Source organism: Terrapene carolina, unplaced genomic scaffold (assembly GCF_002925995.2).
Source record: "Terrapene carolina triunguis isolate 2854851 unplaced genomic scaffold, T_m_triunguis-2.0 Scaffold101, whole genome shotgun sequence".
Taxonomy (NCBI): domain Eukaryota; kingdom Metazoa; phylum Chordata; order Testudines; family Emydidae; genus Terrapene; species Terrapene triunguis.
Genome location: NW_020664452.1, coordinates 196,162 through 221,918, shown reverse-complemented (window position 1 = coordinate 221,918; position 25,757 = coordinate 196,162). Strand labels below are relative to the sequence as shown.

Below are 25,757 nucleotides of genomic sequence, written 5' to 3'. Positions count from 1 at the left end.
AGGAAGCTGAATTCATGTCTGAATGGGCTACACTTATTTACTAAACCATCTACACGTGGCTAACTCACCTATGTCTAAGTAATGCTCCATCCATAAAGAGATGGTTATTCTGCACTATTTAACCCAAATCCGGTTAACCAAAGCTCCGTTGTTTCCCTCAGGGTTTGGATAGATCCTGTGCATGCCTATGAAATAAATGACAGGCAGTACTTTAGTTTTTTCTGTTCTTCTTTTGCCAGGAATGTTGGCAGCATACATGTAAATTAGCTGTTTTTCAATCTTAGCCATCACTCCCAAGGTATGCACTCACAAACTATAGACCTACTTTATTTTTCAATTTAATGGATCAATGTCTGGTGTCCCTATAGGTCATCTGACTTTGCCAACGCCCACGACTACCTCACCACCCCTATGTGTGTCTGCCTGTGGCAGTTATATGGCCCCCATTACTGTAGTAGCTGAGCTGAGATGTAGTCCAGCCAGAGACCTGGCCCATAGTGGAGAATGGAGGCATGAGACACCCCAAACTACAACTTCCATAAGGTACAGGGGCAGCTCAGGCAGACCAGATTCATGTTGAATTGGCCCAAAACAAAACATTTTGATCTCATTTGATAAATTAATTTGAATCACTCCCATCTGAAACATATTATTTCATTTTAGTTTTCCTGCTGGACAGTTGAAAAGTTTTGAAAAATTAGAATCTTCCCAAAGAAAACTTGGATTTTGCAGAAACTGCATTTTCCATTTAAAAAAATTGGAAGGGAAAATTCCTAACCAGCTCTAGATAGATGTCCACTCATTATTAACATTATGGTAAAAGACATTAGTTTTAAATGTCAGCATAGGCTAACTAAAGGACCCTTCACTTCTAAATAAGCATGAAAATTAGGTGGTATTCTCTGGCATTATCCATTACTCCAGACTACTGCATCCTATTCCCTTTTGTGCTCCTCAGCTGCATTTAACAATTCTTAAACAGTCACCTTAATATATACACTTTTACTAAGTCTGGATTAATTGGGTGAAGTCTGGTGTACATACAGTGCATTAGGTAAATGTGGGTTGAAACTGTTTATTCAGATGTTTACCTGTACACTTGAGCTGTCTGAGTGCCCCTTTGGTACAAACACAGAACAAAAAAGACAATCCCTGCCTCAAAGAGCCTGCAATCTGAGTAATACTCAACCAAACATGGGCCAGGAGTAAGCCCATAGTGCAGTGGGATCTAGGTGAATAGAAGATACCGTTCTTTACGAAGGTCCCCCTTCCTTTGGCACCCTGCTTGTGCACCCTTTTCTTTAACATGTAACTTTGCTGATTGTTCAGTGACTAGGGCTCTAGCACTTGGGAGACCTGAGTTCTGTTCCCAGCTCCATCACTGTCTTCCTGTGTGACCTTGACCAAGTCATTTAGTCTCTGTTTGCCTGAGTTCCCCACTGTACAAATAATTCAAGATGGGGATAAGAATACTTCCCTACCTCACAGTGTTGTTGTAAGGATAAATACATTAAAGAGTGTGAAGCGCTTTGAGATCTACTGATGAAAAGCGCTAGGTAAGAGATACGTATTATTATTTCAAGGAAAGATCACTACATTTTGCTGATGGTTTTTCAATGAACATCGTTTGGAAATTCCAGTCTACCAGGGTCCAAAGATGAGGCAGAACAGTCCTTTGGCCAGATTCATCTCCGAAGTCAGCGGCGTTAATACCAACGATGAAATTTAGCTCTTTTAAGTTTTCAGGTGTAAAGTGAATAGAGAAAGGAAACTTTTCCTTTTGGTTTTTTACGCTTGTATTTTTTTTCACAGTTATGCAGCCAAATACAATTAAACACAAAATGCAACTGAGTTCTGCGTGACAGGTTAAAAGCTGCTCTTAACTGAGTGAATGTGTAAGAGCTGAGGTCCCCTGCTGTGCTTTCCTTTTGTTATTTTTAAAAAGACTGGTAAGCACTGAAAAGTCTGTTTCTGTTAAATATGAGTAAGATTCCGCACTGTACATTTTGCTTACTAAAGTGGACTGAAGACGTATTGTTGTCTGCTTCGTGTATTGCGTCTGGTAAATAAGTGGTTGCTGTGGCAACTGCCTTGAAAGGTGGTGGGTCATTGGTACCACATAAATTCTTTACACAAAACTAGATCGTAGCAAATTCCAGAGTTAGTCTTCAAGGAAGGATAAAAGAGGAGGAAAGGCTTCAAACGGCTTTTTCCTTTTGTAAACTTGCTGCTCTACAGGAGGGAAAAAACCCTACTAAAAATGAGCTATATTGTTCAAAATAAAAATGTGAATCAAGGCAGTGCATTGAGAAGGGCTCTGTGTGTCTTAGTGGAACAGCTGTATGAATGTGAAAGAGAAAGTTCTTTGCCTTCAAATAATTATGGGTCTGTGGTGTTAGGCTTAGTTCTACAAGAGGCAGATGATTTGCACAAGTGATTACTTTAAACCAAAGACTGTATGCAGTCTCTTTGAAAAGACTGAAAGAGGACACAGTACTCTCACTGCCTGCCTCTGTTTGCAGAGTTCTCATCTCCCTCTCTTCCACTCTGACAATTTGCTTCCTTTGCCTCCCTGAAAGGTGTTGCCTATTGTTGGATTAGAAGTATGTGGTTGTTTAGCACTTTTACTCTTGCTGTGATACTTCTTTGCTTCCTAAGCCATTGTGTACCTTGCTGTATTGCTTTTGTAGGAGTCAACATCATTCCTCCATGTGGCTAGTGTCTTTATTTCAATGGCAAGCCCACACCTATCACCTGTGCTTTACACACAGTTACCACCTTTTAAAAACCAATATTTTCAGCAGTTACCCCATCCTGTTAGAGTTTGAGATACCTCCTTATACCTTGTGCTTAGAATGGGAGATAAGCATGGTAACTGGGTGGTATCTGTTGGTAAATGTTTACTTAACTGTGACCATTGTGTTCCTATTCCTTGTGTGTTTTACTTCACCATTATGGATCCTTGCCGTTCCAAATTCTATGTACTTTGATGCTGAGCTGACTTTTCTAACTTCTCAGTTATTGTAAGCATATGGGTCACCATTCCTTCCTACTTCCCTGCACATTGGTGGGTAGAATCAAGGCTCTGCCCATTCCACACCCACTTACAGGTGCGTGGGTGGGAGAGCAAATTCCACTCTGAGGGATAAAGTCCTGGCCACCTGGAGCCTGTTTCCCTTGCACGCAGACTTGCTATGCAGACAGGGCTCTGTGGGTTTGCTCATGATGCTTCACTGATCTCTGAGGCCTAGGGGTTGAGGTGGAGGGGAAAATACAGCATTCCCTCATTACCACACGCACGGCCTGTCACCCAGGTGACCAGGGGGATGCTTTCTTTCTCGGCCCATTATCCTTGCTGTTCTGGAGGAAGCGGCTCCCCCCTCTCATTTTCTCTCCAGTCTCTTTCATTTCATCCTCGTCTCTGCCTTCTTGCTGCTGGGTGGGAGAGAGGGATTTCTCTCTTCTCTTAACTGCTGGATGAGGAAAAGGAGACTCTCCTCTCCTGGCTGATGGAGAGGAAGAAAATTGTTGCCTCCCTTATCTGTCTCGTAGTTGGTAGGAGAAAAGGGGTCTCCATTCATCTTATTCCTGTAGCCCCAGAGCACTCCGTTCTTTCTCTTCCCCAACGGGGGTTTGGGATGTGTTTCTGAATGGCTTCTTATTGCCTTTCCCCCCAGGAGTGGGAGGCAGCGGGAGCTGCACTGCTGGATCCATTTGCTCAGCGTTGTAGAGTGGGATTGCTTCTCAAGTTGGTCTGTCACTTGTTCTCCCTAAGTCATGCCAAGGGCTATGCCTAAAATCAGGCTCCAGCAGAACTGGCAATGCGGGAATGATATGAGCAGATCTCTCATGCTGTCAGGAAGTGGCTTCAGTTAGGGAAGAATTATTCTTGCTCACTCTGACTTCTTCTAAAACCACCTGGGCGTGCTGTGTGTTTAGTGCCTTTTTCTAAAACACAAAATGACTGTATCTGAAATTCACAACAAACCCACCTCCACACACTCCACTCCAAAGGGGAAAACCATAATGTAGACTATTCTAATGAGCTTTCTGTTTCAAAGAAATCCATATGGTCATTTTCTACTGCTTAAATCAGGAAAGAGGATAATCTGTATCTCTAAAATTGTTCCCTAAAAGCTCATTAGTCATAGATACAGTAATTGAATAACTGGTAAGAAAAGATATTGTCTAATAGAGTCCATTCTAAAGATCAGGGCTACTAACCACTTACTAATTACATGTTACAATACTTGACCATTCAGACTGAACAAACAAATCTGCTGTGGGAGTGAGTGGTGAAAGATTTTCCATCAGAATAATTTCATCCGACACTGGATGTACAAAATGAGCTAGCTGTGCACATTAAGAAGGTGCAGCTGATTCTGAAGCAAAAGCTGTGGTGGTAGCTGCATGAACTTCCTTGAACCTCCTCCTAGCTGCAAGATTGCTCTAGTCTTGCTCTCCGATGTCTTCACTTTTTTCTGAAATAGAAACATCTTGCTTCTAACCTTATTAAAAGAAGTGAACATGTGATATACTTGGAAAGTCAAGCATGATTTTTCTGAGCCTATAAGCAATAAAACATCGGCACTTGTCCTCTAGGAATTGGAAGAAACCAGCAATTCATTTCACATAAGCCACCAAGAGGCAAAAATGGTCACTTTTGGTTACTAGTATCATGAGTTGAATGAGCTAGTTGGAAAGCTTTGAGTAATCCATACGTGTGGATTTTAAATTCTCAATATGATCCGCAGACTAACTCAAGCATGAAACTTTGAAGGGGAGAGCATGGGGACCTATGTCGCTGAGTGTTTCACAGCCTGGCTGATGATTTAACACCCAGAAGCTATGTGTTTGGGGGCAGAGTAAGCCTGTTTAATCTCAAAATACATTACACATTTGATTTGTAGGTGATTTCTGATAAGGCAATTGGATACCATGTCAAAAAAAAAAAAAAAAAAAGGAAAGGAAGCAGCAGCAAGGCCAGATGTCTTTCATGACTGCAACATACTAAGATTTGAAGGCCCACCACAAAGTGAATATGAGTCAACAATGTGATGCAATTGTGAAAAACACTAATTACACTGGGGTGTATTAACAGGCTCTTGTATGTATGACGCAGGAGATAATTGTCCCACTCTACTTGGCAATGGTGAGGCCACAGCTAGAGTACTGTGCCCAGTTCTGGATGCCACACTTTAGGAAAGATGTGGACAAATTTGAGAGAGTCTGGAGAAGTACAACAAGAATGATAAAATGGTTAGAAAACCTGACTTCTGAGGAAAAATTTAAAAAAAACAGGCATGTTTAGTCTTGAGGAATGCATTACTCTCATGAAAACCCACTGAGAAAATAGAACTATCTTTTATTTTAAACAGAAATTGTGCCAATTGTGATCAGAAGATTTGTTGAACTAAGCAAGATTTAAAGATAAGCCCTGTTGAATGAATTTGGAGTTTCTGAGGTAGAGCCAAGGCATTGGCAAGGAAGTGTGTGGAAGCTCCCACTGTGACTTTGTGTGCCTCATCCATCTAACCTGTGGATGAATAAAGAGGTGTGGATTCCAGGAGCTGTCAGTCCTGTCTTACTGCTTTGTATCTAGCTATACTCCAGCACCACCCCAGGGAAAGACCTTTTATATGGAGATGGGCCTGAATCAAACCCCCGATCCTGAAACACCTGAACTCCGAAGTGTCCGGACCTGGATCCCATCTTCATAGCTTGGGCCTATCCCTATCTTTATCATAGTTCAGGAATTGGCAACCTTTGGCACGCAGCTCCCCAGAGTAAGCACCCTGGGAGGCCGGGCCGGTTTGTTTACCTGCTGCGGCCGCAGGTTCGGCCGATCGCGGCTCCCACTGGCCGCGGTTCACCATTCCAGGCCAATGGGGGCGTTGGGAAGTGGTGGCCAGCACATCCCTTGGCCCGCGCCGCTTCCCGCAGCCCCCATTGGCGTGGGACGGCGAACTGCGCCCAGTGGGAGCCGCGATCGGCCGAACCTGCAGATGCGGCAGGTAAACAAACTGGCCCGGCCTGCCGGTAAACAAACCGACCCGGCCTGCCAGGGTGCTTACCCTGGTGAGCCGCGTGCCGAAGGTTGCCGATCCCTGTCATAGTTGATTAGTTGTTAAAATAATCTTTCCTTTTGGGAAAAAAACAGTTAAAAGCTCAGATTCCCTCCAGTGTGGTGGCACAGAACGTGGCAGAAAGGCCCTTTTGCAGAATTCCAGACAGATTGGGGAGGGTAGTTTTTGGTGGTTCAATGTACCCTCTGCTGCAACTAGCCAACACAGACTCAGAAGTGGGTGGTCCTAGCCAGGGAGGAAATGAAAGTAGAGTGGCAGGATTTCACTGATTTAATGGTTCTCCTGAACAGCCTCTGCTGGCTACCACAGAGGCGCTAATGGACATTAAAGGCACCACTTGCCTGGTGGAACCCCTGAAGGAGAGTGGAGATGGAAACGCCTCTGGGCCAAGCTGATGCAGGATGTACAGTTTTCACTTATTTGCATCAGCACAAGTGAATCTGCCCGAAAGTATCTAATTTCTAAAATACCTTTATTTCTGCAGATATGAAGTCAGTGGCTACAATGTAAAGTGCGAGCCTGGTTGTCTGTTTACATACCTAGTAAAAAGATCACACCATGTTACATAGAATTTTTATAGGTTATAGTAAAAGCTGTTCTACATCGCTATACTAGGCATTGAATAGTTATCAGTTTTTAAACTCTTATGAGCAGCATGATACAGCACAGTTGTGTTTAATATACATACAGTACAATTGGTATTTGGTAAGTAAATGGAGTTTTTAATGCACTTCTTTGCTGGATAATACATTAAACAGCAGTGGGGGAGAAAAAGCGCTTTTTCAGGAAAATGCATGTTTGTTTTTCTGTTTATCAAACTGATGGGTGTTTGCTTTTACTTGTGTCTGCTCAGGAAACCAAGTCCTGTCTCCTGGAGCTTCTGTTGGAAATGGCCTAACGCCAGAGGCTGCAAAAGACCTCGGTCTTACTGAAGGGACTGCAGTAGCAGCATCTCTCATTGATGCACATGCTGGAGGACTAGGTATTCTTACATATTTACTGTTCTCGGAAACAGGGATATTATTGAAATTAAATTTTTATGTGACATACCCTTTTCCCAGAGCCCCATTTTCTACAAACACTGGTAACTAAGCAGCACGTTGCCCTTATGCTGAAAGACCAATTCTTATCAAGTAGCACACTTAAAAAAAAAAACTTTATAAATTACTTACAAAAAAGAGCATGTGTAAACATCACTAAAATCAATTCGAAATTTTCAAAAGTGTCCACTAATTTTTGTTGCCTCCATGTTCAGGTTCTCAATTTGAGACACAAAGGACCTAATTCCCAGGGGCTGAGAGTCTGGCGCTCCCACTGAGTTTCCCATTTCTCAACACATTAGGAAAACCCCAACCCAAGTACAAAATAAAGCGCTCAGCCAAAAATCATGGGCCTGATGCAGGAATCTCTCAGGGAAGTTCTCTGGCCTGTGTTATGTAGAGTTCAGACTAGATGGCCATAAGGGTTCCTTCTGGCCTTAAAATCTATGAAACTTCATTGAAATTTTTCAAAAAATTACACTCATATTTCCCTAATTTAATAAAAATATTTAAGCTCAAAAGTTGTAAAATTTCGGAGGAAAAACATTTAACTGCAAATATTTCACTCAGCTCTATGATAGTATTATAATGTCCATTTCACAGACCTGAGGTAAAGAGAGTTAAATAATTTGTCCAATGTCATATAGATCCAGATTGTTCCCTGCAGCAAAATGGCCCTCCCTGACTAGCTTGCTTCTGCTACCTGTACCATTGCTCACAGGTAGTGAGGGGTAGCAGGAGCAGGCTTCACAGAGCTGTTACATCCACCACATTCCACTACGGGTGAATGGGAAGGAATGGGGAAGAGACCATACAGAGTCAGACCAAAGGTCCATCTAGCCCAATATCCTGTCTTCCGAGGGTGGCCAATGCCAGGTGCCCCAGAGGGAATGAACAGAACAGGTAATCATCAAGTGATCCATCCCCCTGTGGCCCATTCCCAGCTTCTAGCAAACAAAAGGCTATCTCCTTCATCTGTAAATGCTGAGAAATTGAGACTAGAATTATTGTTAGTACAGTTCATACTGTACCACCTCTGACTACCATACAGGGATGAGGCCCCTTTGTGCTACGTCCTGTACAGACAAATAACAAAGCAGACAGAGTCTGCCCCAGCCAGTTGACAGTTTAGGTGTCAATAGGACACAAGAGACAGATGAAAGGAGGGGTGGGGGGCGGGGATAACTTGTGAGGATTAGGTGTTAATGAGACTAACAGAGTTTAGGATAAAAACAGTAGTCTAAAAAACAAAGGAAACTGGGTCTGTTTATAGGTATCCTGTATAAAGCATAAATAAGGAAGATGATAGAACAAGCTGTTTTGTTGGTGCTAAAATAGTTAAAAGGTTCAAGGTTTTACCAGTACATTTAAAGAAGGCTTTTACTTTGAGACTCCATGGAGCTGTTGGATGTGCGTTCTCGTACTTCATTGACTGAGGCCTTGGCTACACTTGCAGCTGTACAGCGCTGTGAGGTAAACCTGTCTTTGTACAGCTGAGTAGGGAAAAGCGCTGCAGTCTGTCCACACTGACAGCTGCCAGCGCAGTGGTGTGGCCACACTTGCAACATTTGCAGCTGTGTTGGGAGCGGTGCATTATGGGCAGCTATCCCAGCATTCATGTGGCTGCAACGTGCTTTTCAAAACGGGGGGGTGGGGTGGATTGTGACAGGGAGTGTGGGGGGAGAGAGAGTGCTTTTTGGAGCATGTCAGCTCTCTATTTTGCAAGTTCCGAACTCCCAGCCCCCTGCTCATTCATTTACTCACTCAAAGCAAGCTGCAAACTGTTTGCTTTTCTCTGTGGTACGAGCTTTGAAACCTGCACTTCCGCATTCCTGCAGCCGGTCACAACAATGGAGAGGATTGGCCACTTGACAAGGTGATTAGTACAGCATTGCAAGCATTTACACTCACCACCGTGAGTGGTAGCCACTCCGCTGCAGCTGTTATTCCTCTCGGAGATGTGGAGTACTTGCAGCGGTGTACCCAGGGAGATACAGTGCTGTAAGTGCCCTGCCAGTGTGGACGGGGAGTGAGTTACAGCGCTGGGGGAGGCTTTACAGCACTGTAACTTGCAAGTGTAGCCAAGGCCTGAGTTTAGGTTGACTTAAAAATGGTTTAGCCCCATAACTCCCCTCTGTTTAAATAATGGAATGGAGACCTTTGTACATTTCCTTTCTACTAGCCCAATGTGGGACGTAGCACAAAAACTGCTTGTTATATTAGGATTATGGGTGTAATTCATTTAAAATAACAAGGAGTCCTTGTACTCCTCGTTGTTTTTACTGATAGAGACTAACACGGCTACTCCTCCGAAACCTGTCATTTAAAATAGCAGACAAAAGGTTAGAATTAGAATGGGTTGAAAACTAGAATTTCCATCCTGCAGGAAATTCCAAGATTTTGATATCTGGTTTTGTCAAAAGTCAGGACAAAGAGTTTAAAATCTTGACTTTTTTGGAAAAACAAAAAATGTTCTGAAATATTTTGTTTTAGTGTCATCAAAATTAATGTTTTGATCAGGTTGAAATATTGTTTCAATGCTAATTTTTATAGTATTTTTAGTTTATAATATGTTGAAACAAACCATTTTGACCTTATCAAAACAAATCTATAATTTCCTGTTGAAAATTTTGATGAAATCAAGATGTTCTCGCAAAAAAATTAAATTTCGCTGAATCAACATTTTCCAGCAGACAGCTGTTCTGTCAGAAAAATGTTGACCAGTTCTAGCTGGAATAAGGTTAGCCAAAAAAGCACCAGCTTTCTCTAGTGCTGTATTGTGATACTTTCTACAATTGCTTATTCTTCCACTGATTGTAGGTCACAACTTTTTAACGTTTGATGGGCTAAAAGCATAGGCGCCAACTTTCTCTGGTGCTGGTGGGTGCCCGCGCTCCCCGCCCCAACTCCACCCTTTCCCCGCCCCTGGCCCTGCCTCATTCCAACCCCATCCCCAAAGTCCCCGCCCTAATTCCGCCCCCAACCTGCCCCTATTGGATCCCTTCCCCAAATCCCCACCCCAGCCCCGCTTCTTTCCCCAGTGCGCTGCGTTCCCCCGGAGGCAGAGATAAGCTGGAGCGGGGGGGGGGGGGGGGGCAGGGAACATCTGTCTCTGATACCTGCTTTTGATGGGATCCGGTAGTTTTCTGTCTCCCCTCCACCCCCCTTAAAGTAAATCTAAATAGATCTAGTCATTTGTTTTGTTGTTCCACACAAGGTGCAAGAGGGAATGAAAGAGGGCAACAGGGGAGGCGTCAAGAGAAACAAACAAAACATATAAATCCATGAATTACAAAAAAGCAGAGAATAAGATGGAGATGGGAGGAAGCAAATGAACCAAATAAAATAAAACCAATAAGATTGGGAGGTGGCAAGTGCCTTATAAATAGCATAGATAGATAAGGGAAATTAAAATCAACCCAGGCCATTAAGATAGTAAATGAGCGCAAAGGATCTCCTCCTTCAGTGGATATGCTATAAACTTTATTGACAAGTAAGGTCTGTGTTACCTACATTGCCTAATAACTGTTGGTGCAAATAGCATCCACAGTTTGTACGCACAAAAAATGGAATCTAGCTATTAAAATTCTGATGTGGTGTTAGTCATTCCTTATCCGACTTTCAGTTGAGCACTCCTGAACTTTGAGAGTATGTGAAATCTAGATTCAGTCTGAAGGCTTTTGGTTTTCACCAGTCTTTAGCTTTGAATTTGAAAACAAACTTAAAAACCTAGCCCAGATTTGCCAGAAGACTTATAAACCTTTTGAGCAAATCTGGAATGATTGCTGTTTACACATCAAAGGTGTCTTAATCTCTTCAGTTTTGCATGGTTTTGATGTGAAACGCATCAGAAAGAAAAGGGAATAAGTTGGCACAATCCCTTGCGAAATGAGACCACCGAGCTTCACAAAGCTCCACTCTGCTCTTGCAAGGAAAGTGCAGGATGCTTAATTCTGAGCTTGTATCTTAGTGAAAGTATTGGTAGAAATTATTTTCAGACGTCTTTTAAAATGAAATGCATTTGAAATTTTGAAGCCTGCATACTTTTTTGTACTGATTTGGGGGAAGGCGTATTTTATTTTGCTTTTGAAAGTTTTTCATTTCACCTTTAATGAACGTCATCCACATGCCATTTACTGTGTACTACCTACCTATCCAACAATAGGTCAGAGTCATACCTCACGCAGACTTCAGTAGAACTACTTGAGGGATGAATTTGTCCACTATGCTTTAATTACCATTTTCCTTCCAGCTGGTTTTATCACTAATAGTTTTTAGCCTTAGAGCTCCAGCATCAACTGGTTGTTGAAATACATTTGTGACCTTTGGAAGTAGGAAAAAGGAAGACAGCAACATCTGATAATAGGGCAAAAATGGTTCTCTGAGAACTGTATGGCACAAGCTTTCAAGTTTCTGTGCTTCTCTACATGCATAGAGTTTATAGTGGGAGCTTCAAGCATGTAGGGAAAACAAAGATCTCTGTGTCTTGCTCCACCTTGTCATTCTGAAAGGACAGTTTTGCTCTTCAAACTTTGGATTTACCAGCGTTTACAAAAATGCCTCTGTGATGCAGAGCTTTCATACTTCCTATGTCCAACTGCCAGTAAAGCAATTGGGTCTGGTGGACTATGTCAAGGGAGGCATGAGCATGCACAATGCTTCCTTGATGTCCCAGTGGCTTAACTGCTGAGGAAAAACTGATCTGTGCAGCCCAAAGAGCATTGTTCTTGGCCGACAGCTACAATTTGGTGCTTTTCCATAGAGTTGAACTGAGGCCCATCTGTCTGGAGATACTGCCATCCCCTTTGTGAAGTGGGTGAGTGGTGGAGCTTAAAGAAGAGCATCTCAGTGACTCCTACCTGTCAGGAGACTGGTCATAGGCAGTCATGCCTAGTAGTTGGAGTAGGCGTCAGGTCTAGTGGTCAAAGCAGAAGGTCAGAGCCAAGAGTCAAAACAGAGTCAGATTCAGAAATTGGAGCCAAGAGTCAGAACCAGATTACCTGGAATATGGACAGGCAGGAGCAGGGCTGGTTCCAAGTAGGGGCAAGGTTGTAACAGGACTAGAACAATGCAGGATGTGGGGCATGATCTAAACTGGAATAAGGTTGGGTACAGGGCAGGGTCAAGGCTGGAGCAGGGCTTGGAGTGAGGCAAGCACATGGAGGCAGAGAAACCACAGCTGCATGCATTGAGTAGCCACAAAGCCTCTGCAGCTGCTTGGCTTAAGAGCAAGCCTCCTCTCTGCCTTATCCAATCAGGTGGTTCTGCTATGGTCCAGCTACTCTCATTGGCTGCCTGGTGGCTGGGCAGGTGCAGCTGGAGGTCCTCATTCCTTGCACTACCCTATAGAAACTGGTTTTCCTTTCTTGTCTTTACTAAAACAAAGCTACCTGATCCTTTTCTCTATTTCCCTGCTTGAGCTACTGCAGCCCTAGGTGGACTAATTCCTGCAGTCCGTAGAGCCCCAGTGGGAGGTAGATGCAGAAAATAGGGATGATGGGTGTGGAAGAGGAGCTATTGTAAGCTCCCCCATGATTAGCTCCACACCTGTGAATTGGGTAACCATAGAAAGTTTCACCAACGTGGTTGCTTTGGTACTCATTACTTAATCTTGGATCCTTGTAACCCAGGAAAAACGTTCTTTCAAACTGTATTACATTAATGCGCACTAGAGAACTTTTAGTTCACACACAGGCCAGTTAGTATGCAACATGTCGGTGCCCTTTAGAAATCACACCCCTAGTGTGCATTGCTGCTCCGCGTAGACAAGCCCTCATAGGCTGTGATCAAGTGATCCCTCTTTGTTAAGCTAAAAAGATAGACTCAAGGAATTTAATCTCTATTAGGCATGTTTTCCAATCTTAATTATTCTTGTGGCTGTTCTCTGAACCCTCTCCAATTTAACAACATCCTTCTTGAACTGCGAATCCCAGAACTGGACACAGTATTCCAGCAGCTCTTACAGCAGTGCCAAATACAGAGGTAAAGTAACCTGTCTATTCCTACTTAAAGTTCCCCTGTTTATGCATCCAAGGCTCTCATTAGTCCTTTTGGCCACATCACACTGGGAGCTCATGTTCAACTGATTATCCACCATGACCCCTGAATCCCTTTCAGAGTCACTGCTTCCCAGGATAGAGTCCCCCATCTTGTAAGTATGGCCTATATTCTTTGTTCCTAGATGTGGACATTTACTTTTAGCTGTATTAAAACATATCTTGTTTGCTTGTGTCCAGCTGGCCAAGCGATCCAGATCAGTGACTTGTCCTTTTCATTATTTACCACTCCCTCAATTTTTTTTGTCATCTGCAAACTGTATCAATGATGATTGTATGTTTTCTTCCACATCATAGATAAAAATGTTAAAGTAGCATAGAGCCAAGAACCGATCCATGCGGGACCCCTCTAGAAACACACCCACTCAATGATGATTCTCTGTTTTCAGTTACATTTTGAGACCAATCAGGTAGCCAGTTTTTAATCCATTTAATTTGAATCCGTTATGATCAGCTTGGAGTTGGATAGTCAGGTGGGGAAATTTCCTGTTACCTGAATTTCCTTTTTTGAGCTTTTCACATCCCACAAACATAAGGTATGGTTCCCTGGTCTTGGGTGATGGGGAGTCAAAACTGATCTTTTGTCCTGGCTGGGACACAGGACTGACACTTTCCCAGAATGATAGCGTCCAAATCTCTACAATACTAAATTTCCTGTTAACCATCATGCTATCAGTTGAAGGCATCATGTTGTGGAGGACACTCCTGCCAAGCACTGCATCTGCAGGTCACACAGGATGTGTCTCAGAGGTGTTCATGGAGACTTGGTTTTCAGAGTTACTGATCAGCCAGAGCACTCATGAGCATCAGCCAGAGCTGCAAGTGTTTATCACCTCTGAAAATTAAGCTTCTTTGACTTAGGGCCAGAAGGATGGTTAGGCACTAGCTTAGGAGTTGGGAAATGCAGGTTCAGTTCCCTGCTCCACCATAAACTTCCTGTGCAATCATGGGCATATCATTTAACCTCTCTTCCTCTGTTCCCCGTCTGTAAAATGGGGATATTAATAACTCACAGGGGTGTTGCAAGGATAAACACATTAAAGACTGTGAAGCCCTTTGGGAACTACTGAGAAGCGCTATGTAAGAGTCCGATATTATTATTTACAAAAGTATGTAGGCACCTAAAGATGCAGATAGGCATGTAATGGGATGAGTACCTAAGAGAGTGCCTAGCTCCCATTGTCTTTCAATGAGAGAGAGGTGCCTAATCTGTACAGGCAATTTTGTATCTTCCTGTAGGTGCCTAGCTGCCTCTTTAGTGTGTAAAACATCTTTGTAAATCTGGCCCTTAATACCTCAGTACGTATTTAGGTGTTGTTGTTTTTTAATTAGGCACCCTGGTTTCAGGATTCCAACCACCGTTAACTTCAAAGTTTGAAAGTCTCTCTGACACACGTACAATGTGTTTGTTTTAATGTGTGTTTCATTATTAATCCAGCAAGATTCTATTTTCAAAATCAGCCTGTTTTGGTATTAAAGCATGGAGACATCCCTGGGGTGGGGAGGGGGGTTAATGCAGAGATGCGGAGATGTCAGACCAAATTCTGGGAGCACTAGAAATCTTTTCTTCTTTCCTTGTTAAACTTGGCATGCTCTGTCATTCAGTAAACAAATTCTGAAGGTAGATCTGATCCCAGCTGTCCCGCTGGTGTCAGAAATGCTGGGAATTCTTGTAAATCAGAGAACTACAGTAGATTGAACCATAGAAGAGAATTTGTTTGTTATTACTTGTTTGTACTAGCATAGCATCTAGAAATCTAACAGAGATTGGGGCTCTATCATGCCAGGCGCTGTGAAGACCCATAGAGAGAAAGTCTTCCAAAGAGCTTGCATTCTAACTACACAAAAAACACACAAAGTGTTGGTTGGGGAAACAAAGGCCCAGAGAGGTGAAGCATCTTGTCCAAGATCACGCAGCAAATCAGTGGCAGAGCCAGGAACAGAATCTAGGTGTCCTAAACCTAATCCTAGTCTGGTGCCCCATGCACTGGACCACACTGCCTCTCTAATGACAGGTTTCAGAGTAGCAGCCGTGTTAGTCTGTATCCGCAAAAATAATTGGCCTCTCAGAGTTGGTAAGACAACTCCCACCTGTTCATGCTCTCTGTATGTGTGTATATATATCTCCTCAATATATGTTCCATTCTATGCATCCGAAGAAGTGGGCTGTAGGCCATGAAAGCTTATGCTCTAATAAATGTGTTAGTCTCTAAGGTGCCACAGGTACTCCTGTTCTTTTTACTGCCTCTCTAGTTTGTGGACTTCTCTCATTTTCTGATAGTTTATTAAATACACTGGTCAAAACTAAAAAGTACTAAATTAATATTTAGTAAACGGAAGGTACTATTTTAACATTTTTTATGATTTCCAATTGTTGTTTCTCCTAGATTATCCATATACTGTACATATTATTATAGTTTGTATTGACCATATTTAATCATTTAATCAGAGCATTTGTACTCTGGCTAGGAAACCAATTGGTCTCACTGTGTGGATGGGTGGGTGTTTTAAAAAAAGTCAGGGAAAATCAGCATATTTTTCAGTAGAAAGACTTAACGTACTCATGTTGTAGAATATACATGATAATGTATAACCTCACATTGAATCACATTGTTAAGAACTATCTTATAAACAAATTCATATTGAACTGTGAGAAATATTTCCACATCTTATTTTTGTGGAGGTAGATGAATATTTGGTACACAAATTTCAACACTTCAAAACACTCCAACGGACCTAATTTTCATGGAAACACACATGCTTTTACCCTTGCAGTTTTCATGTACAATGCTACAAAACAATAAGGGTCAGATTTTCAGAAACTGGGATGGCATTTTTGCAAGCTCAAGTTGTCAGTGCAATAAATGTAGGTGATTTTTTTTGTCCCCACAATCATTAGCACCTACAGTTTAAGCCACTTAGATGCCTAAAGGTCGTGGAAATCAGTGCCTTACTGGCTAAGTGAGATGTATTAAGGGTGCATAAAACTGTGTGCAAAATGGTTACTTGCCCTTGCAATTTTGTGCTTTTGAAAATGGAGGCCCAGGCTAGGGTGGATCAAAAATTTGGCCCTAAATATAAGCAAAATTGTGCCAGCAAAATTAGAGACTGCTTTTCAAAGTCAGGCCTGTAATCTCATTTTTTTTACATTCCATTTGCGTAGGTTTATTAAAATGTATACCATTCACTAAATAAAATATAGACTTGTGTAACAAAATATCCTTTCTTTTAGAACATAAAATATACACTTTGATTTTATGCTGTAAACATGTATCACCGAAGGCCTTTGTAAGGCTTAAATCATGAACCTTTAGCCAGTGACTTTCTCCTTCTCTTCATCATCTCTTCATACTTCATATTGTATATGTTAAACTAATGCATTTATTTAAACATGGAGAATAATTTGCTGCACCCAACCGCTTTATAGTTTGAAGTTTGAATCTTAACAAAACTGCACTAAAGGTCCAGCCTTTTCAGTATTAAGTGATCCTTTGAACTCAACAAGATATTGATTATGTGTGTGTGTGTGGGGGGGGGAATATACTGAAAGCTGGCCTGATGACATAGTGCCAATTCCTATACAGAGGAATGAACAGCTCTTGTTATCTACACTGCCAGTCACATGGCATATCAGTGAATAAATGTGGATGGGAAATAACTTCTCATATCTTAGAATTTTCAGTCCAGACACCATTTTCCACAATGCCTCCGTATTCCCATAAAGGAGCTCTATCAGTCACAGATTCCCTGCTATGGCTCTGCACATAGTGGGTGACGTTTGACTGCTTAGGGGCTGGAGAACCAGTCACATGGATCTCTCTGTATGTTTTCCCCGGTGCTGTACAGGCAGCACTGTTACAAAGGCGATGGCTTGGAAAAGGGGTGTCTCTCTATGGTAGAGGAAGGCTGATGCAGGGCAGTAGTAAGGAGAGTGACTGCAACACTAGGACAAATTGAGTGCACATCTAGGAGATCTGAAAGGAGGTTGTAGGAGGAGAGAATCTGTGAGATGTAAATCTGCTCTGGGAGGGGTTGCCAAATATGGGGCTGGTAGAGAAGAAGATGAAATAAGAAAGATTTGGACTGAAGAGAGAGCGTGCAGAGGGGAGAACGGGGAAGAGAGGGCGAGGATAAGAGTGCACGTGGGAAAGTGCACGTGAGAAGAGGGTAACCAGAGCAGAGGGCGATCTCTGTAATGCAGAAGGACAGCTCTCCTTTCTCCATGGTGGGGTGAGAACTCCTGCTTCCCTTCCACCCCTTCTTTCCATCTTCTTTAATCATAAAGTTCAGGAAATAAAACTGAAAGAGCCTAAGGAAAAATAGTGGTGGAGAGGAGAGGAAATAAGAAAACAAGAAGGAAATTGAAGGTTTCCACTGAAAATAAATTCTAATGAAAATGAGGGAAAAAAGGATGGTGTCAGATAATGCCGCCATATTATTTTAAAAGTAGAAAAACTATTGACGAAAAATATACAGAGGAAAGAAAATGCAGGGAGAAGAGAGAAAACATCTGCGACATGGTAAATTTAAACCAAGAAATATTGAGAATAATTAACTGCTCTAGTTAATGAAAAGTTGCCATGTATTAAAAATGTGATGTCACGCGTTTTGGGCATTTTCCCCGTTTTGTCATAATGTAGTCTATACACATAGTGTATAGCGGATATGCCCTAGAACACCTGCATGCTTTAGATTGGGAGTTCTCAAACTCGGGGTCGTGAGGTTATTACATGGGGGATCACGAGCTGTCAGCCTCCACACCAAACGCTGCTTTGCCTCCAGCATTTATGATGGTGTTAAATATATTTTAAAGTGTTTTTAATTTATAAGGGGGGGGGGTCACACTCAGAGGCTTGCTATGTGAAAGGGGTCACCAGTACAAGAGTTTGAGAACCACTGCTCTAGATTAACCAGTTGTACATTAATTTCCCTTGGATGTCATAATTGTTCCATTGAAATACATTCTTCTGAGTGTATCAAAAATGGTCCTCAAAGATAGAAGAGTAAAAACAGCACTTTCTCAGCATGCAGACTGAACCACAGTGACATGGTGGAGATTTAGTTTTCATAGCTAGTAAATTTTGACACACCGTCCATTTCTGCATTTGGCTAGGTATAAAATATTTTTGGATGTTCTGAGCTCTGGAATCTATGACAGCTTTGAAGTCTGAGAGTGGGGTAGGAAGGAGATGAAGAGTTATTTGATATTTACTGCTACAGAGGTCTTGAGTAGCTTCCAAGCTAGTGCATCTGAAATCTGTTACTAAAAAGCTGAAAACTGGAAGCTGAATAGATATATGCCCTTCATTCGACCTAGTCTATTAATTTTAAAGTGCCTAGAGTTAAAACTGAGTATGGGAGGTCTGGCTCTTGAGGCTGTGACCTCAAAAAGCTGGAATAAACTACCTGCTTAATTAAAACAGGCTCCAGCATTGTAGATCTCTTATTGTACAGTATCTGAAATACTTCGTTACTGTGGAAAAAGAACTGAAATTATGACTGCTAAGTGTTTCCTGCCATTTGATACTCAGTGTCGTATTGTTTTGTATGGTACTAAAGTTTGCTGTCTTAAGTCTGTCCTTTGGCGACCTTCACAAAGGAAATTGTGTATCCTATGAGGCTGTACCAGCAGCGGCGGCTCCAGGCACCAGCGCTCCAAGCGCGTGCCTGGGGCGGCAAGCCGCGAGGGGTGCCCTGCTGGTCCCTGCGAGGGCGGCAGTCAGGCAGCCTTCGGCGGCATGCCTGCGGGAGGTCCGCCGGTCCCGCGGATTTGGCTGCAATTCGGCGGCGGGTACGCCGAAGCCACGGGACCGGCGGACCTCCCACAGGCATGCCGCCGAAGGCAGCCTGCCTGCCGTGCTTGGGGTGGCAAAAAAGCTAGAGCCGCCCCTGTGTACCAGTATACTACAGATTCTGACAAAAATAAACGTAAAAACTATTTATAACAGCCCTTAAATTGTCCTAAGAACTGAATTAAATGGCTTGATCTTCATTATAATTCTATGTTGTAATTAGGGTTGCCAAATTTGGTTGGATGTATTCCTGGAGATTTCATCACATGACATAATCTTTAATTCCTGGAGACTCCAGGCCAATCCTAGAGGGTTGGCAACTGTAGTTATATTTAATGTTTTTTATTCATTATAATTATAATATGCTATAATTAATGTTATCTCACTTCAGTCAATCACAAATAGGACTTTTCGAGAACTCACTGACAGTAAAGTTGGCATAAACACTAAGGGTGACATTCTGGCCCCACTGCAATGAACAGGAAAATTCCTACTGACGTCAATAGAGCCAAGATTTCTGCTGAAGTGATACACATTTTCTTAATGTTTAACAGTTATTGAACCATGAGACTTAGTAATATTATGGGAGACATACAAATAAATGTCTACCTGTTGCACTGACAAGTCACACCTGGGTAGATTTGTATGCTGTAGTGAGCGGATAGTCTTTTGAATGCCCTCTAGTAGTTCTAACTATAGTACTTCTTAATTCAGGAAACTACCTGTTAGACTAAACTATACAAAATCCTTAATGTGTAGTGGGGCATGTCACTGTCTGGCAGGTAAAAAATAAAGCATGATAGGTAGCACCAACACTTTAAGGATTCTGTTTATCTGTACAAATAAATGAATCCCATATGTATACAGAATACCAGACATAATCTCGGCCTCGTCTGCCACTTGTATATTTCTTGGTTCAAATTGGATTCTGCATTTACACTATGTGTACACAAGGATTTAGGGTCAGGTTTTTAAAGATATTTAGGTGCCTGAAGATGCAGATTGGTACCTAGGAGGATTTTCAAATGTGCCTAGGCTTTGATCAGTGCTATTGGGAGGTACACACGCAAATACCCTGCATGGCAGTCAGACAGTAGATGCCACAGTGGGGGGATAAAGCAAGAAAACATTAAGGCACTTGCCTGCGATTCAGGAGATTAGAGTTAAATTCCCAGCTCTTCCACAGACTTCCTGTATGACCTTAGGCAAGTCACTTAGTCTCTTTGCATTTCAGTTCTTCATCTGTAAAACAGGGATGATGGTGATATTTCCTTTTGTTTTTTCATCTTTTCTCTATTTTGGCTATTGAAACTGTAAACTCTTCAGTACAGGGGCTGTCTTTTTCTACACATTTGTATGATGCTGGTACAATGGGGCCATGATTACTGTTGAGGCCTCCTGGCTCTGCTGGAATATCAATAAAATAATAATAATGGGTATAGAGGAGAGTAATTAATCTGTGTAATGCCCCATACATTTGGAACATCCTTATGTGGTCAATAAAGCAGTATCCACAGTCACCAGACTGGAATAGCCCTTTCTAATTGTGACACTTGTCTGCCCTATGAGCAGCGTGGGATCCTTTGCAACCATTCAAATACGAAACAACCCTGTTTTATGGAAGGTTGGGTTGTTTTTTAAGATACAATTTTTTTTAATAGGAGTGATTGGAGCAGATGTGAAAGGATATAACCTGCCCTGTGAACATCAACCAGTTATGTCCCGGCTTGCTGTGATCTGTGGAACATCTTCCTGTCACATGGGGGTAGGTTGGCTACATAGTCACCGTGATAGTTTTATATAGAAGCTAATGTCTCTGAAGAGAAATTACACTTTATTTTCCCATCACCCCCCCCTTTTTTTGTTACACGGGTGTGTTCTTTATCTTTACTTTCAGACTTTAATTACATATTATGCATTTGCTAGCAACCAGGAGCTTTCATAGTAGTAGGATGACCAGATAGCAACTGTGGAAAAAACGGGACAGGGAGTAGGGGGTAATAGGCGCCTATATAAGAAAAAGTCCCCAAAAACGGGACTGTCCTTTTAAAAACAGGACATCTGGTCACCCTACATAGTAGTGGAAATCAGTACTGGGGGAAAAACCCTGACATGAAGTGCTAAAGCAAAGTCTAACACAATGCTGCAGAAGCTTAAAGAGAGCAGCGTGAAATCGGAGCTGAAGACTCTGAATTTGAGTTATCCATGACAAGCATGTCACTAATGTGTTCCTGAGTAGTGTCTTCAGAGAAGTAGTGTGTGTTCTCCAGCAGCCCTTCTCCCCCACCTCCTCACTCAATCAATATAAATCCATCTCCCTGTGAGAGCTGCAATGATCTATATAGAATTATGATATGTATGATGACTTCAAAAAAACCCTGATAAGCAATTTTTGCTTTGTTAATTTTTCCCAGTGAATTAACGAAAAAGCTTTTCCTTAGCTTGCAATTAAAATTTAGTGTCTGATTTGGAAATTTATACCTAATTAAAATGTATGAGTCTGAAAGCTATTCCATTTAGATAAGTACCCTTTTCTGCCATATTTTTTATTTAAAACTCATTATGCTCTTAAATTTAGACTGATTATAACTTGGATTTTTCCCAAATGAGCAAATTGGGGCGGGGGTGGTAGAGGTTTTGCTGTCAAGGAAAGGCATCTCCGATTGTGAAAAGAGGGAGCTACTGTTAAATAATGTCGTTACTACACTTAATAGAGGTGCCTATAGCTTGCCCTCATACTGTGTATTCATGGAATAGGCCATGACAGCAGCATGTTAATAAGACAGTGACCTTGTCAGTTATGCCCCAGTTCAGCAAAGGACTTAAGTATGCGCTTAATTTTAAGCATGCCAGTAATCTTGTCCCTATTAAGCCAAAGCATTTAGCTGATACTTGAAGTCAATGGGATTTAATTATGTACTTAAGCACATGTTTAAATTCCTTGTTAAATCAGGATTTTAGGCCTAAAATCCTACCATCCTTAGCCCTGGTCTACACCTGAAAAGCTATACTGGGATCACGGTGTTGGTTAGGGGTGTGGGGTTTTTTTTATTGATATAGTTATATAGGTATAAGCCTTGGGAGATGCAGCTATAGTGATATACAGGTGCCAAAATAGATCTTATTTTGCTTTCCAAACTTGTATACTGGTATAACTACATCCACACTGGGGGGTGGAATCAGGGAAGGAGGGTTGCCATTTTAACCATAGGAATAGAGTTAAAGCGGCAGAATTTTCTAGTATAGACAAGCCCTAATTGATCTACCATAGATTAGTACTCTACTCTGTGAGCGTAGTTCCAGTGAAGTATTCACAGAGTAAGATACTCCTTGATGAAAGTAAGGGGCCCTTAATGGCTTGAGCCCTAACTTGGGGATAGGCATTTTTTGTGGTTCTCGGAAAAACTTAAACTGGTTTTCATTTAAATGTAACAACTCAGCATTTACTACGTATTTATTTCCCCCCTTCTCCCAGGTGTTTGTTTTGGTTTTAGGGTTTTGTTGTGGCGTTGTTGGTTTTTTTTTCAATTTTAAAGGCACCACAATTTCCAATCAACAGACAACAAGCAAATTCTAAGCTGTTCTGGATCAAATCTATGGGAGGCCTTTGGTTTAAGTGTCCTTTATCTCTATCTGCTTATATTGTACCAAGTGAATATAGAGCACATAGGGCATTGTGTGTGTTTTTAATGAGACGTATATTCAGCTGCAGTTGGTTGAAATTAGCTGTACCTTTTTTTAATTAGAGCTATAATATGGAAGTTTATTATACTCATGTTTTGTTAGAAATATATTTTTTCTGTCTCTCTCTTTGTACTGAGGGACCCTCAAGGCAATAGAGATTAATCATCAGGTTTAATTTAATGCAGTGGGAGAGAGACCTGTGTGGTCAGGCTGGCATTATAAAGTGCCTTTGATCTGCCTCAGGTGCATGGAGCCCCAGTGAGCCAGCAACAATAATACCTTTGTGAGATGATCAGAGAAGAGAGAGAGAGAGAATGGTCTGTGTGGAAACTCAACGCCGTCCTTTGTTGTGGTTCTGGCGAACGAAAGAGCCAACTGTCACGAGGAATTCAGAAAACAGAAAGCAGGGTTAAAGTGCAGCAGTTGGGCAGTGGATTTCTTTCAGGCCTCTTACAGGAAACTGTTCAAAATTATCTACTCGATTATTATTTTTTTCTTTGAGTGCTTTTGGTGATATATGTGTATGGATATAGTATTGCCATTATCTAGGCTGAATGCTCCATGAGTCACAGAATTAGATATTGCTTGCGAAGGGCATTTACTTTAAACTTACTGAGAAGCTCCATGACCCAGTTTTCATTACCTCAAGGAATCTAAAGAATTTGAACAAACGACTTTGCTAATCATGCCTTTGATATTTTAAAAGTTACAAATGTTGAACATAATTTTTCTGACGGATATAATAGTTTCATTCGTGGTAAAATTCCCATTTTTTTTTTCAAATGGGGTTTCATTTTTGGAATTAACTACTGCTTTTCTTGGGCATTCAGACTCCGAGGCCACTTTGTAAGACCGTTTCCACTGAGAGACTTGGATGGCTCAAGCAATGGGCCAAAGAGAGTTTCATAACTAATTAGTGGATTGGTTCAAATCCAGTTCTAGGTTAGTAGTCCCCAAAAGTCACTATCATTTAAAGTCTGGTCTGTGGCCTTTGTAAAAGAAGTTTTTGGCCAGTCTGGACAATTATCCACATCACACAACCCTCAGCTGCCTACTCTGAAAGTAAATCTAAGCAGAAGCCCATTCTCAGTTGGTATGGCAAATGAGTTATCCTCTTATCTTCAGAGGTGGTTTCTTCATTTCAGGGTTGCCACTCATTGCCTGGTGTCCTGGTTACAGGATTAGCTGTGCTTTTCATCTGTCGCTGTGGCTACCTGTAAGGCCCAGCAGGTGTTGAACTCAGAATTGCTAGGTAGAGACACTTCCATGTTGCCACCCAGCAGCAGCTATAACCGCCTTGCACCTCATTACCCATGGCTCACTGTGGACACGGACCACAGAAAGTCCTTCCCCAAAAGGTGTGATAGGCAGCAGCCTCATGGCTCCTGATTGGCTCCCCACCCCTTTCAAGTGACAGAGCGCCTGCACTTCTCTCGGGGTGGATTCCCACAATTCACCCACTTTCAGACCAGTTCCCCAGGCTACAGCTCCCCTGTTCTCCAATCATGTTTTCTTAGCAGGCCTGGCAGGTTTTGCCACCCACAAGAGACTTCCCTTCAGCAACTGCAGTGTCCCAGGACAGCTGCTTCAATTCAAAATACTATATATTTATTTGTAGGAACATAGCAATCAGAAAAACAACAAAAGGCTACACATACGGGGAAATGGAGTATTGTTGGCTTTCCTCCAGATACTGCCTCTTCCCCTTTGTCATCTGGGGCTCAGGTTTTGAATAGTTCCAAAAGTCCCTTGTTGCAGTCATTCCCCCTGAAGCCCCAACATTGTCAGGGGTAGACTTTGTAGGGATTGACACCTGTATTTTCCCCTTAAGTACTGGTTACTGGGGTTATCTAAAGCCATTGCCTGCCTTCCTGTAGACATGTAAAACCAGGACTGAATTAACTCTTTGATCCTTGGTGGCCATCAGTGCAATGGTAATCAAATAAACAAAGGCACACATATATTTATTTATTTTTATGACTATTTCCCATGTTCTTCACAGCAGGGCTATGAGAGGAGGCTTGAACAGCTGCTACCTCTGTCCAGTGGATAAGAGTAATGCAGTCTCCAGAGCTGTCCAACTAGCATTTTTCATGAGCACCAAATTCATTTAAATAAAGAAGTAAACAACCTTTTCCTTGAAGTAAAATGTTTCTTAGATGGTAAGCTATTTGGGATAGAGACCACATCTTCATGTCTGTTTCTACAGTGCCAACACAATGGGACCCCAGTCCTGGCTGGGGCGTCTGTCACCACTGCTATATAAATAATAATAGCACCTATTTTCAATATAATTTACAAGGGAAAGTATCTCATTATTGTCATAGAACTGGTTGGGCTATGTACAGTCAGACAAATTTATTCAAAAGCCGTAAGAGAAAAGATGCTACAAACTTGAAATCTTCAAAACTATTCACTATCATTTTTAATAGTGTTCCCATGTGGCCAGAAGTCCCATGAATACAGAATATGCGCCATGTGTATGTACTAGCTGAAGGTCTTGAGATATTTACATAAAACAGCCCTGCTCATAAAATATATATAGGTGATTTGTACCTTTTTGTTTTGCACTAAGTTTGGCCAGAGAGCAGTGTTCTGCCTTCCCTACTTCCCAAAACAGCCATTCCACTATGCACATCTTTGTGGATTCACAGCCAAAGAGAGTTTCCAGAGAGATTTTTAGTGGGAGGCATTTTCTGGCCTCTAATTCATCTTAATGTGGGGTGGGGGAGATCTGAATTTTCTGGCAGGTTGAATCCTGAATACACAAGGTAGGGTGTCCCTATTCAAGATTTCTTTAATTTCCCTACCTTAGGTGACTCGACCCCATGATATTTTTGTCACTTCCTGTCCCCTTTGTGTTGTCTCCTCTGGAGACAATGCTTCTGATTTGTGACAGTCAAGAAGTTTCCTTTCTGGATCAGATGGATTTTTCTCTCTTTTTTCCTCTCTGTTATTCCTATGTCAGTTTTGACTCCACTGTAAATGTGAGTAAATGGAGCGCACACATGTGGGTAGTTAGGTACTGAGTCCAGGGCCGGCTTTTGCCGGCTTTTGCCGCCCCAGGCAAAAAAGCCTCCGGCTGCCCTCCCCCCCCCC

The 25,757-nt window shown here is 42.0% G+C and overlaps 1 protein-coding gene across 3 annotated transcripts in view; it reads left to right on the top strand.

Annotated features, from left to right (window-relative positions):
* Positions 1-25,757, top strand: part of FGGY (FGGY carbohydrate kinase domain containing) — a 201,842-nt gene that overhangs the window by 91,753 nt on the left and 84,332 nt on the right. For 2 of the 3 annotated variants that reach the window (XM_026651705.1, XM_026651708.1), the window contains 2 exons: positions 6,940-7,068; positions 20,636-20,739. In XM_026651705.1, coding sequence (XP_026507490.1) covers positions 6,940-7,068; positions 20,636-20,739 — 233 coding nt within the window. Of the gene's footprint in view, positions 1-1,906; positions 1,950-6,939; positions 7,069-20,635; positions 20,740-25,757 lie in introns of those variants that run through there. The other variant, XM_029911573.1, reaches the window with a different exon arrangement.